Here is a 14222-nt window from a genome sequence, read left to right as displayed (position 1 = left end):
TTTTTTAAAGGATTATAATTTATTATAACATTAACTTTAAGATTAAAATAATAATAAAAGATGTATTGTATATCATTTCAGAGACAATGTACTGTGATATTACAAATTATTTCTAAAAAGTGTATATATGTATATGTTAATGTTTAAGTGAAGACTATATAAACTTTATCATATATTACATAGAATCAATACAAAAATATATACTTAAATGTATTTAATTAAACTAATTTATTTATAATATTTATATAATTTATATATTTTAAATAGCATAAACAATATAAAGAGATAATTATATATTCATATATGTATATGTATAAATCTTGTAAATAATGTATATATATATATATATATATATATATATAGTAAATGATTTTGCTGTGATAATAATAATAAAGTATAAAATTGCGTGTCTCTGAAAAAATAGGATAATTAAGTTCTAGAGATATATTAGATGCTTTTTAAATTAAATATCTAATACATTCTCTAATATCGTAATTTTATTTACTACTATTTATATATTCATATATATAAATATATTCATATATATAAATTCATTATAAATTTATATAAAGACTTACAAGATTAGCAGTGAATTTTAATTAAATATAATTGGACGGTTTTTTGCTAGAAAATTTAGCGTTAATTAAAAAATATTAATTAAAAAATATTAATACAATTACTTTATTAAGTAATTCTTTCAGCAAAAATTAAAAATTAAAAATGATGTGTTATAGAAAATTATAATGTGTATTTAAAATTGCATAACCAGTTTTATTTTTGTAAAAAGACATGTGATGATGAGTGTATAGTAATATAGCTCTTAGCTAATAAAATAAGAAATACGCCACAGTACTGTGAAAAGTGAAAGACAATTAATGACAGAAAAATTAAATTTGGATTTACAAGGAATCATTTTTATGCACAAGCAAGTAGAAATGATTAAACAAATCTGAATTAAATACGCCACAACGTTATTATTGAACAAAATTAAAGAGTCATATAAGTGTGTAGAAGTAAAATAAGAAATCAAATGGCTGTAATGCGAAAAAAGGGACAAATATATAAATACATGATAGGTAATAATTCAACGACAAAAGACAATGCAGAAAAAGATTGATTGAAAAACACCGTTTTATAACTACAAAACCGCAAAATAATTGGTTCAACACGTGATTATTTTTAAAATAGACAGCTAATAAGAACTCAGTGAAATGTGCTAAAACAAAATATGTATGTGTGTTGTCAGAATGGCATAAGAACCCACAATTCTAACTGGAATTCAGAAATGTGTTAAAACAAATACAAAGAGAACTTACGTATTTCTGTTTTCGTTAAATGTGGAAGACGAAATGACGTAGTACATATCAACAAATTTTTCTGCGACACGCATACGATTGTTTCACACGCGCAATCACTTATTTTAGTTAGTGTCTCAATAATATTTCTTTTCAACTATGTGTCTCTATGACTAGACCTGTTTTCAAGTCAAATTGACATGATATTAAGAAAGTTTATCGTGAATCTTCATGAAATTCCGCTTTCTAAACTGAATAACATTGATGATAATAAAATAAGTAACATAGGCGATTAGATTAATTTATTTTTTAATTTTGACGTGCTATTATATATACGTAAAGCGTGCTATTTTGAACCAGTTATAAAATACTGGTTAAAAATAAAAGATAAATATATGGATAAGAAGTCGTGTACTACGTCAAGTGATCGTATATAGCGTTAAATTAATTAACAATTATAATTGATAGATTGTCTGAATACTGATTCGTATCAAAGTTAATCATGTTTAACGTGCTATATTTAGTTACAATTAATACTATATTTTTTCGTAAATTGTTAAACTCGAAATACGTATAATATGTTTTCCTAATTATATATGCAGCGTACTTAATATAAATATCCACGAAAAACTTTATTAAAAAGCCAAAAAATGAAATATATTTAAAAAAAATTATCAAACGTTCCATATCTTACTTGATAATTACAATTTTTAAATCTACAAAAATTAAAAATTTTTGCGAATTCTTCAACAATGCGTTAATGCAATTAAGTCTGTCGAGAACAAATTTTGTCGACAGAACAGTTACAGATCTGACATAACACTGTTGACACTGGAATACTGGAAGAAATGTAACGAAGTTTATCAATAAAATATCATAGCAAAATATAATAAATTCATAACAGAAATCAAGCAAACTTTAATTATTAAATTTTATATTCTCTATACAATTTAATAACAGAAATAGAGCAGTATTTGTGTCTTTCCACTATCTACTAATAAGTTTTATCAATAGGCTCTGTCGACATAATATATGAACTTAATGTGAATACAAATGTATGCCAATTTATCAGCAACTTCCGATCAAGTTTGCTGTTAATTTTGCTGGCGTACCACATAAAATTTGTTTAATAGATGTTAACCGCAATATAATAAAAATTGTATACCTTATAAATCATACATTTAACTCGATGTATAATGTAAATTAAAAATATAATTAGTATTAGATTCTTCGATATTATATCAAATATTTTGTCATATATTCATAAATTTCATGACGGATTGCTTCGATGCTAAAATATAAAATTTTTAAAAAATTAAATAATATACTAAAAATATTAAGCTTAAATACAAAATATATTACACTTGTTATACTATAATACAGCCATTATAAAATTTATGATACTCTACTCGCATATTAATATATGACATGAGTAACGTTAGCATTACATTGCGAGGTAACAGCTTCTTCAAGTGTACAATCCAGTTTTCGGTAGCTGGCAGTACTCGGTCGCCGCCTACCACGATTACTTCTTGATCTTCGACCCTCCAATACAATAGCAAATATCTAAAACACAAAAAGAATTACTTTCTATATGAAAAAAACAATCGTGAATGACATATAAAAACGCATAAGTTAAACTAACCTTCTGTTTATTATGATAACCTATGTATCCAGCAAGACAAACCAAAGTGATCACAGTAAAATAAGTAAAGAAATGGGAATCGTCTTCTGTTCTCATATTGGAATATTCCGTTAGCCTAGCATTATTATTCTTCGGCTCAAAGATTTCTTGCACATTTTCGTTTTGATTTCCTTACAAAAAAATGCAAATATATGTGTAAATACATGATTGTATGAATGAATTAATATAAAACATTTTTTTATCACGCATTCTTACCTGTATCTGGATGTTGAAGTGTATCATCTACATCTGAAAATTACGTTTAATTATATATATATATATGTATATGAGATAAATTATTCAAAAATATATATGTATTGTTTATAAATTTATGAATCATTTAAAATATATGAATTAAAATACACATATACAATACAGTTTAATATTTTTATAACACAATACATGTATACATTATTTTTCTCTATGTATACATTTAAAAATTTTTTATATAATACATAATTTACATATTTTGTATAAAAATGTCATATAGAATATAAAATTTTGAAAAAATATACAATAAAATTCCAATTTGTTTTTATTCGAAATCATCCGCGTTCATTTTGAAGAATATAAAATTAGATGTTACATATGAACAAATACACATTCATAAATATTGCACATTACAAAAGCATATTTATAAGTATTAATACCATCTATATCATTTTCCACATTTTCGTCTAGATTACCAGCATCATAATGATCTTGCGTATTTTCTGATAGTGTACTAGGTTTAAAATCATCAATATTCTGCTCTTTATTAGATTTCTGTGCGTTTTTTATGTTATTTACAGCATTGTTCATTGACGGAACTTGTAAATCACTGTTATCTTTCGGTTTTGCAACTTCAGCATTAGTGCCAAGATTAGTATCAATCCTATTCTCTTTTTCTGATTTATGAACTTGTATCTCTGAGATATTATTTATTTTCTTCTGGATATATACTTTTTCAGTATCGGATTTTGTTTTTTCTTCATCAGCTTTTACAGGCAATACATCACCCGGTACATTACCTTCTTTAACATTATTATTAATGTTATTTGCAATTTGCTTTCTGTCCTGTTCATTCAAATCATCTTTCGTTTCTATTCTTTTAGATTCAATTGTTTTAATATCAACCGTTACTTCATCCTTTGACTGATTCATATACGGTTTATCAGATACCGGAAATTCGTGTAGTATTTCTGTTTTCTTTGCATTTTTTATATTATCATTAATGCTTTTGATCCAAGCAAATACTGCGCATACTGGTCGAAACTTATCTTGAAAGTCGAAGCATATCCTCATACACTGATGAGGTGTATTAAGACTTTTGACTAGTTCTCCCCAAAGTGAATCTATTTTATTATATAACGAAGTAAATCCTTGTAGACTGTTGCAAAAATCTTCCGAAAATGTTTTGGATGTCGGGGCTTGATTTTCATTAGGAACATACTTCTCCATATATGAATTGAATGCTGTATTATTGACAGGAATTTGTAACTGACTAGAATATTGACAAATCTTGTATGCTGTATCATAAATTCCTAAACACAGAAATGTAGGTAAGGTTGCTGGATTATAGTCCAAAGAAGTAGTAGGATATGCCATGGATGCACAAGATTCCATATACTTTGAATCATACAAAAATTTGGATGTCGGACATATATTCGAGTCATTTTTCATAACATCTGTGATACTCAGTGTCACTGGTGCGCTTCTCACTCCCGCGAAAGATAAAAATAGAACAAGACAGTTTAACATAAAGATGCGAAATAAACCGGCGTAATGGTTTTCCATTATTTTCTTTTTTTTTTAAACGATCTTTCAGCCTCTATTGTATATCTAGTAAATCCACTGTCGTTCTATCGGTTGATGAACATAATTTTGTTTTGTTGACTTCAATTCTTCTAGATGATAATCATTTTCTAAAAAAGGCTCAGATATTTTCACTCGCACAGTTTATATCGTTCTAAAAACGCAATACTTGAAATAAGTTACTTCTTTGTATCATAACCTCTCCAATATTTCTACATTCGCTATACAGCAGAACACACTCAATATTCAGTGCTCTCGTTCACGTATACCGTGTAGTCGTGTTCAATTCTATCATTAATCAGAGAGAAGCTTGAGAGTAGACATGCTTGTATTTTAAGTGAAGCCTATCCATGGCGCCTCAATGTGCACATAACGTGCACACTGAATTATGTAGCTATATGTTCAAGTATCTTCAACAATCAGGGTTTCAAAACTAAAATATAATTTTAGTTGCTCTCGGCTAATTTAAATTGCGTAGATATTTATGATTAATTTGCAGTGAAACACTAAAATTTCTTAATGCATAAATGTTTGAACTTTGACACCGACAATCGGTCACGTCAACACTTTTCGAATAACCCAGAATCCTTTACGTTCATCTGCTAGCAATGAAGTAAATTTATACTTGCGATAGTTGGTATTTTAAAAATTTATTCTCTCTTTGATTAAGCATCCATATTACCAACAAAAGTGAAAGAAATGCCCTAATGAGATACAATTCATTATCAAAATATTTATTATCTATAATACCAACAATTCTTATAATAACGACGAACAATGATGATGTTTCCATGTGATTAAAACAAAATAATTCAAAATAGCTTGAAATTATATTCAACTTAGTAACCTAAATGTAACTCAATCACATCCAATTAATTTTGATAATTTATTTTACAAAATCCTAAAAGTATCATTAAATCATGCGACATGAAAAGAAGCAGAATACGATCAATTCAATGAAAGAAGAAGAAATAGTGCTAAAATTGCGGCGATAAAAGCGAAGAGACAAGAAATTATAAACAACGTAAATTTTTCTTTAAAGCAAAAATGGTTTGACAAAATAGCAATAAAAAATGCGCGTTCCGATATGGAAATGAGAGTTCAACAGAAGAAAATTAAAGATATGAAAAAATTACGCGGAGAAAAAAGCATGTTGCAGGTTATAATATAACATTAAAGATAATGTACCTTTTAAGTAGTTTATATTATATGAAAGGAACTATTACATAAAAAAATCATGTTTTATTCTATCGTGCAATATTTTATTTCATCCAACACTCTTTTAATTGCTTAATAAATATATTTTATTATATTTTACATATTATAAATATATTTTATTTTATGATGTGGTACTAGTTTTAGCAAGAATACATTTTTTATTATTTTTCTTAGTATTTTTATTATAATGTACATATATGTACATATATTTTCATAAATTTTTCTATCTACCAATCTTCAAAATGACATACACCATAGGTTTATTAAATCTCTAAATATTTATCAATATTTCTTTAAGTTGTTAATAATATACAAATTTTAAATCTTAAAAAAATGTTACAATTTATAAAATGCAACAATATTATAATAATCCAACATGAAACGTTTAATCGCTAAAAGCGTAATATAAAAATTATAAAATTATATTAATTATGGAATAATATTTTAAAATTAATATCCTTTTTAATATGTAAATTTTAAGCAGTTTTCAATTTTTAATCAAAATCCTTAATAAATGTAGATCCGTCAAGATCTCAGTACTATTATCGAAGCCGGTATAAAGTGCATTTGTCCGTCTGTAATTATTCCTAAGAAGATTAAGTATGACGGTCGTCAAATGCTAATAATTAATAACGTCAAATATAAAATAAATAATAACTTACACATTGTTGGCTGGGGCAAGGAAGTAGTTACGATGAGCTCGGCATTCGAAAGATTGGTTGACAAACAACTGAAAAAGGGATTTATTGTAGTACCTCGTAAATCGATTTCTATGATGTCGAGCTTCCCGGAAGCTTTTCCAAAGTTGGACAGTCGTATAACTTTCGTCGAAGCCGACACGGAAGGGCAGCCGGACGAAAAGGCAATTGAGATGACAAGAAAAATCGCGAATTATTGTAAGCAACTGAAAAAACGCGATCTATTGATAGTTATGCTGTCCCGAGATCTGGACGATCTTCTATGCTACCCGCACGATACAATTACATTGGGAGATAAGTTAAAGGTTCTCAACAGGTTAAAGACTGCTAATGCGACTCTTGAAGAGATCAATATCGTGAGAAACAAACTTTCTGCGATAAGAGGTAAATAAGTTTAGGTGCAAGAAAATTTTATTAATCGCTTCTGCGAAACTCTTAATTCACGTATATATCTTATCAACATTTCTTCGAAATAAGTCTACACGTAAACATAATTCCATTAGATAAATGTAATATAAAATAAAATTTTGTCACTTTTACAACAAAATCATATCGCATTTGAGTCTACAATTAAAATTAGTTTGTATCAATTAGTGAAAATCTTATTTTATACAATTAGATTAACATCGAGATATTAATTAATATTAATATCTCGAGAAGAAAAAAAAATATATAGTAAAAACTCTATAATGTTATATTATGATTATTATTCTAATTTTTTTATAATGCTTTCATAAAAAATATAAATCAAATGATATATGTATGTGTGTGTAAATTTAAATAAATTTGATTTCTTATATTTTTTATATTTATATAAAAAAAATGTTAATCTTTTTCGCAAATGCAATCTTTTTAATAATTAAAGAATTAAATATATAGACAACGAATAAAATTGTAAAACAATAAAATATAAATTTTAGGTGGTGATCTAGCGCGTCTGGCATATCCAGCTAAAGTCATTACTCTTTTCACATCTGAGATGTCAGCAGAACCGCCAGAGCAATTGGGTGGTGGTCCGTGCGTTTACGATCCGAAGGACCAAACAGCCTTAGCTATTCTGACGAAATACAATCTTATCGATAAAGTATCGCAAAGCGTACGCGAGGTGCTAGGGAAACCCAATCCTCGGACAACAGCGGACGCTCAATTAGACGAAAAAAAGAGATATAAGTTCGTACAGCAATACGTGATCGCATGCAACGCCGATGCTATAGAGTGTATGGCGGCGAGAGCCTTTAAACTCGGGCTGTCCTCTTTGAAATTAAACTCCACCTGCGGCGGGACCGTCGAGGAATTCGCGCAAGAGTATGTGAAGATCGCGTCGCTAATGATCCTAGCGGTTGAGAACAAAATTACCAAGTTAGAGATGTACGAGCAGATGAAGGAGAGTACGGTATGCCCTCTGACCGACCGAGAAGTGTGGGAGATGTTTCCCACGAAGGACAAATGGGGTCTGGGACTGTGCCTTCTGCTGGGTGGTCGACCGACCGTTCATCTCGGAGGCGAGCATCCCGGAAAGGGTGGGCCCAATCAGGAGCTCGCCCTCTACTTCTCCATATATTGGTACATGCGTACGAAGCAATATCCAATTTTGCGAGAATACACCGTCTGGTTTCTCGGCGGTAGCTCTCACGGAAGAGACGGCAATACCAACGCAGCTGGTGCATTCGGATATAAGAGTCTCGCCACTGACATTTACCCGGAATACGAAAAAGCGAGGAGCGTGCATAGGGCTGCCTTGTTGAAATGGCGCGGGCTCTCCGAAGATAAACAGAAAGAATCGGATATCGCGGTAAGAACGCGGCAGTGATAGCCCACTTTATTTTTTATTGCGCGCATACAACCGAATAAAGTCAGAACGGTGAAATATTGAAATATCGCTCCGCGGAAAGTCGATGATGTTACCGGTCAGGCGTAGGGGTAAAGGTAGAGAAGAGGGAGAAAAGAGTTTTCGATGCGAGGCACTTTGTAGTGTATGCACTTGATGCATGCAACTTTTGATCCGCAGTATTATGGCCGATCCGCAGCGCGGTTATTTGCGTAAATCTTTTTTACAGATAGCTCGCCAAGCGGTGAAAGACGCGGAAGAAACAATGATAAGATACGCCGCCATACTGCCGGAACGAGTTCTCAAAGAAAACAACACGAATTTATTTTTCTCGAGTATCAACGACGGCGACGAGCTACTGCAGCTGAGAAGCGAAAATTATTACACGCTCGTGGACGTCGGGGATCTTCACATTATACGAATAGCACGCTTTCAGTGCAACTGCACCTGTCACGAAGACGAAGGTAGGATATATGCCGATAGAGACTGACCTGTCAATCGCACGTTATCGGCAACGGTAGCCCCGGTGTTACAATATTGTCGGATCGAAGAGCCGTTGATTATTTACGACCCTGTTGTGTGCCGGATTTTGCGATGGATTTTACTCCCTTCGTTCTAAATTCATACACGACTGCGACGAATTGATTTCTTGCTTTAACGGATATCTCATTTTCTATTTGGCACCACATTAAATATTCATAAAATTACTTTAAAAACACACCTGTATTAATAACACGCATTTAATTAAACATAAGAAATATGCAGCTATAAATTGCAGTAAGGATCGAAGAAGATTCGATAAAAGTCAGCTACAATAAAATTTTATTACGACTTGAAGCTACGCAGTGAATATTTCTAAATTTTCCGACACCTTTTCCGACTTGCGTTTGAATATTTCATCGCCCGCAATAATAAATTGAGCATTCTGGAAATAAATGCAGTCATACATTGAGTGTACGTATCAATATTTTTAAAAGTCTAAAATTGACGTTATATTAGAATTCTACTATAATTCAAATAACTATTTAGGCTAAAACACATTGAACTTTTATTTTGAAGAAATTATTTGCAATAAAATGCGTCGTAAAAGATACATCGATCTATCCTGAATAAAACTGTTACAGAGAAATCTTGCAAGCACTTGAACTCTTTAAACCTTATCAAATGTAAATTTAAATTATAATATTATATCTTATCATTCGGCATACAGCTGCATGCATTATTGATAACTTATTAATTTTTTGCCTCTTGCGCAATATATTTCGCGTCATTAGTTATACAACCATATCGTGACACAAATACTGCACTTATTTAATTACTAATGTTAACTACTTTAATTAAAATACAAAATACAAAATTAAAATTATGTTCGAGATAATCATTAAATTTATTTTGCAAATCAAGTTTTATCGTCGAAGTCAAAATGGATCCTATTGAAGGATCGGCTCATCGAACGAGCGAAACGAAAGTCCCAAGAAGCTCATTCCGCCCTTCCTTGACATAATAGAGATCTTGTAGCTCGGCGTGTCCCTTGGGCTCGGTACCAATCCCGTTCAACAAAGCCTTGGGAATGGACTCACCTACCTCAACGACATATCCGCGGTACAACGCAGTTCTGAGTGCGTTCTCTCTTACATTTCTTCGTGACCAAGTCCAAAATGCCCCTTGAGAATACCACTTACAGAATGCGTGCGCGCGAACTTCCTTTAATATTATCCAGCTTAATCTGATCGAGCTTTTGTCTGATGTAAAGAAAATTAATAGACAACATTAATATCTGCAAAAATAATTCTAATAATTAGGTTTGGGTAAAAAGATGAATTTAGAAGATAAAAAGAAATTTACCCGAGTTAAATCAGTCTAATTAACTAATTGGTATAAGCTTTTAATTTTAGAAAAATTTAATTTTAATAACATGCATGAAAACATTAAATTAAAATGAAATGCAGATATGTATCAAATTATTTTCAAAAATCTTAATAATCCAAAAATTTTAATAATCTAAACATGCTAGAACATATTCCTTATCTAATTCTAACATTATTTTTTATATTATTAACTCTTGTTATTACTTTTTATTTACTTTGTAAATTACACAATTACACAATTACACAATTCAGCTTCTTATAGTATAAGTACTCATGTACATATAAAGGATAAGAATAATCTTAAATAAGATTATAAGAAATTATACGACAGAGCAATAATTAAACATGAAACGCAAGCAGTTTTATAGCCTTATCATAATTTCTGACCTTTCTTTTACGATGTGAGATGCTCTATAAATTTAGTTCGATGTTAGAATCCTTCATAACAGTTCGTTCTTTCGATTTCTCTTGTATAGCAACATATATTGCACAATGAAACGTTTTGCGTTGTTCTGTATTCTTCTGCTATTTGTGAATTATTCAATGCAAGTTCCAAAATATGGTACGTAATTTTATTCATGTATTTAATTTCTTCCTCTTTATAACTTTCTTCCTTTTTCTCTAAATGTATGACAAAATAATAAAATAATTAAAATAAATTTTATAGATTGTTTTGTATTCTTTTATTTACTGTTAATCTAAATTAATCCTTTAGTTCTTTGATAAAAATTATAGAAATAAGATAATGGATTTCTTGAATATATATGTATATAATTTAATTTACAATTTAATTTTGTGCATATATCTATAAATATATATTTCTAGAGAAAGAAAGAGAGAATAATTATTCTATTTTATGTATTTAAAATAATTAAAAATTTATATATATACATAATTAAAATAAATGTATTATATGTAAATTTAGAAAACTGCCAAAGTCAGGTGCTTCCCGAAAGAGATCAACAAAGATGTGTACAAGTAACATGCACATCGCAGAATAAGTATACAATAGAAGAGTAAGTTTAATAAATTAAATTTTACATAATAACTGAAAATGTTAATTGTATGTTACTGTATTATTTATTCATTGTTACAAAACTAACGTAGACCATAATTATTTGCTTTAGATGTAATTGTGCCAAGAATGCAGCACAACATCTTGGAGAACGTAATTCTGAATATCCTGTTTGCTGCCCGCGGTGTAGTAGAACTTAAGTTGTAGTAAAAGAACTAAGATATTAAAAATGAAATATTCCTTTGTTACAAATACATGTAGTATATATGTTATAAAATTATTATTAGTTACAACAAAAAGTACTGACATAAAGTACTGATATATGCACAAATCTTCAATAAAGTTACATGTGTATATGTGCGTGTACCATATTTTCTTTCTAATTGTAAGAAAACTTTAAAAGATAAATGACATAATTATTCAATAATAAAATAATAATATTCTTCTAATAAATTTTATTATTATTTTATTGTATCCAATTTTATTAGAGTTTTAATTGTGAAAAATATATATAATAATAAAAACAAATTTTAATACTAATAATATATGTAATTTTTGTATAATATGTTTTAAATCTAGCTTTTAAAATTTATTCCAACATCAAAATTAGTTTCAAATTTATTAAAATATAGTGAAAGTAAAGAAATATAAAACAAATATATTTTAGAAATCTATACAAAATATTACAAATATATTATTTCAAAAATTACAAATTTTTAGTGTGAAGCATATTTCGATATCGTTACTAATACTTATCTAACAGCCATATACACTTCATATCAATAATAAAATATTTACATCAATCAAATTTAATAAAAAGTACAATTTATAACTATTATTTACAATTCTTTAGTATTGTAGCAGAATAAAGGATTTATAATATCATTTATCTCAAGCTAGTTAGCATTAATGCATGTCATTTCAAATTGTAAGCATATTATAATACAAGTGACTGTCATGTATTATTTTTACAATTATTTGATAAATGCAAAAACTTTAATTTTATTCTCTAGAATTTGATATTAATTAATTCAATAGCGCAAGAATGCATTGATTTAATCACTATTTTTTTGCAAGTATTCCACAATTGCATATTTCTCATATAATGATAATATGTAAAATCAGAAATATTAAAATTCTTAACCTTATCCTATATTTCTTAACTTATACCTTTTATAAACCGTAATCAATATGTAAAAATAAATTACACAAATATTATCTGATTTTAATTTATAAATCTATATTGTCTATATAATATCTACAAATACCAAATATGAAACCAATTGATCGGAAAAAAGCAATGTTATGCTAAAATGTAAAAAATAATAACACAAGTGTGAACGAGTATTATGAATTTGATAATTATCTAATGCTGACTAATACTGATATTAAAAAAGTATAATGTGAAAACGTTTGCTGTTTTGTGTTAATATGCAGATATAAAAATATTAAATCTCTGTAAAGACTGTTTACACATGACTAAATTTTAATAAAATCTGAACTTTCTAGCTCGTTATCTAATCTTTTCAGAAAGATCAAAGTTCAAAATAATAGCCACGTGTTGAGAATTATTCTTGCATCTCGATACTGTGCTCGTCTCAGTCAACATAATCCAGCAAGATGAAACACTTCGGAACGTTGTGTATTCTTCTCATCTTAGTTCATTTCAGTACACAAATTCCCAACTTTGGTATGTTTTCATTATATTATTTATATTTATTTTTATTACTTAAGATAATGTGGCACTGAATAAAAAAAACTTTTAAAAAAAAAGATTGTTCAATTTTAATGTAGAATTATATATAACATATGATTTATAATTCAACTTCAAATATTAAATTTATGTATTTCTCTGTAAGATATTCTTATAATTTATTAAGTTACAATTGTAATATAAATTAAGAATTCTTTATTTGATTAGAAGATAAGACATTTATGTGATACACATATATTGTGTTGACGATTCGAAGAAAGCACCATGATAGTTTTTAATCGACGCGTATCCCGTAATTCTTCTAAGCTATACGTTATTTAATATAATTATACTTTTAATATTTATAGAGAATTGTTCCGAAAATGTTATGAAGACTCATACCGGATGTGAATGTTGTAAAGTAACATGTTTCTCAGAAGGAATGAGAGCGCTAGCGTAAGTTAAACAATTTGTGAAATTTAGTGTTTTAGAGATCAGATGTTATTATAGTTTTTTGTAAATTTTAGATGCCCTCTGTTTAACTGTCTCCCAGGAACACAGATAGGATATCACGAAGATAAAACAAAAGTGTATCCAGATTGTTGCGGACGTCCCATTTGCAAAGATGATGTAATTGCAGATTAAAATAAGTGCAAATTATAAACATACTGTTGCATAAATAAAAAACTATGTAGAAACTTATCGCGTGAGTGTATACACGCAATGACCACTTCCTAATAATCCGACTTTTATTTTTTTGATTTTTTAAATTAAAGCAAAAATTTTATAATTACACAAATAATTTTACTCTCTAGAATTTGATATTAATTAATTCAAAAGTGCAAGAATACGTCAATTTAATCACTATTTCTTTGCAAGTATTCCACTGCAGTTATATATCTCCTATATAATGATAATGTTATGTAAAATTTTTAACTTTTTATAAGCCGTAATCAAAATGTAAAAACAAATAACACAAATATTAATCTGATTTTAATTTATAATGAATTTCTATATTGTCTACATAATATCTATACATACCAAATGTAACATTGATTGAACAAAAAAAAACAATGCTAAATAAACAATAACCGAAGTGTGAACGAGTGTTATGAATTCATAATTATCT

General features: G+C 28.5%; 2 protein-coding genes across 9 annotated transcripts; one reads left to right on the top strand and one right to left on the bottom strand.

The window, feature by feature from the left end:
* Positions 1 to 750: 750 nt before the first annotated feature.
* On the bottom strand, positions 751 to 5055 carry LOC105459996 (trans-Golgi network integral membrane protein TGN38-like). Of its 2 annotated transcripts, XM_011706408.1 has the most exons (5): positions 3630 to 5055; positions 3196 to 3228; positions 2941 to 3110; positions 2744 to 2861; positions 751 to 2586 (listed from the first exon to the last, which is right to left on the bottom strand). In XM_011706408.1, the coding sequence occupies exons 1-5, from the start codon at positions 4753 to 4755 to the stop codon at positions 2549 to 2551; spliced, it is 1485 nt and encodes a 494-aa protein (XP_011704710.1). In that variant the 5' UTR covers positions 4756 to 5055; the 3' UTR covers positions 751 to 2548. The 2 variants fall into 2 exon arrangements, with proteins under 2 accessions (XP_011704710.1, XP_011704711.1); XM_011706409.1 differs by lacking the exon at positions 751 to 2586 and having other exon boundaries at positions 2632 to 2861.
* Positions 5056 to 5525: 470 nt separating this feature from the next.
* LOC105459995 (glycerate kinase-like) lies at positions 5526 to 14196 on the top strand. Of its 7 annotated transcripts, XM_011706400.1 has the most exons (8): positions 5526 to 5932; positions 6512 to 7073; positions 7610 to 8481; positions 8747 to 8981; positions 9922 to 10136; positions 12931 to 13090; positions 13462 to 13549; positions 13621 to 14196. In XM_011706400.1, exons 1-5 carry the CDS (start codon positions 5861 to 5863, stop codon positions 10014 to 10016), a joined length of 1836 nt encoding a protein of 611 aa, XP_011704702.1. In that variant the 5' UTR covers positions 5526 to 5860; the 3' UTR covers positions 10017 to 10136; positions 12931 to 13090; positions 13462 to 13549; positions 13621 to 14196. The 7 variants fall into 7 exon arrangements, with proteins under 7 accessions (XP_011704702.1, XP_011704703.1, XP_011704709.1 ...); XM_011706401.1 differs by lacking the exons at positions 12931 to 13090; positions 13462 to 13549; positions 13621 to 14196 and adding exons at positions 11311 to 11401; positions 11513 to 11756 and having other exon boundaries at positions 9922 to 10947; XM_011706406.1 differs by lacking the exon at positions 9922 to 10136 and having other exon boundaries at positions 5527 to 5932.
* The last annotated feature ends 26 nt before the right edge of the window (positions 14197 to 14222 follow it).

This window comes from Wasmannia auropunctata, unplaced genomic scaffold, assembly GCF_000956235.1.
Source record: "Wasmannia auropunctata unplaced genomic scaffold, wasmannia.A_1.0 LD333477.1, whole genome shotgun sequence".
Lineage (NCBI taxonomy): Eukaryota > Metazoa > Arthropoda > Insecta > Hymenoptera > Formicidae > Wasmannia > Wasmannia auropunctata.
This window is presented reverse-complemented; position numbering and strand designations above follow the sequence as displayed.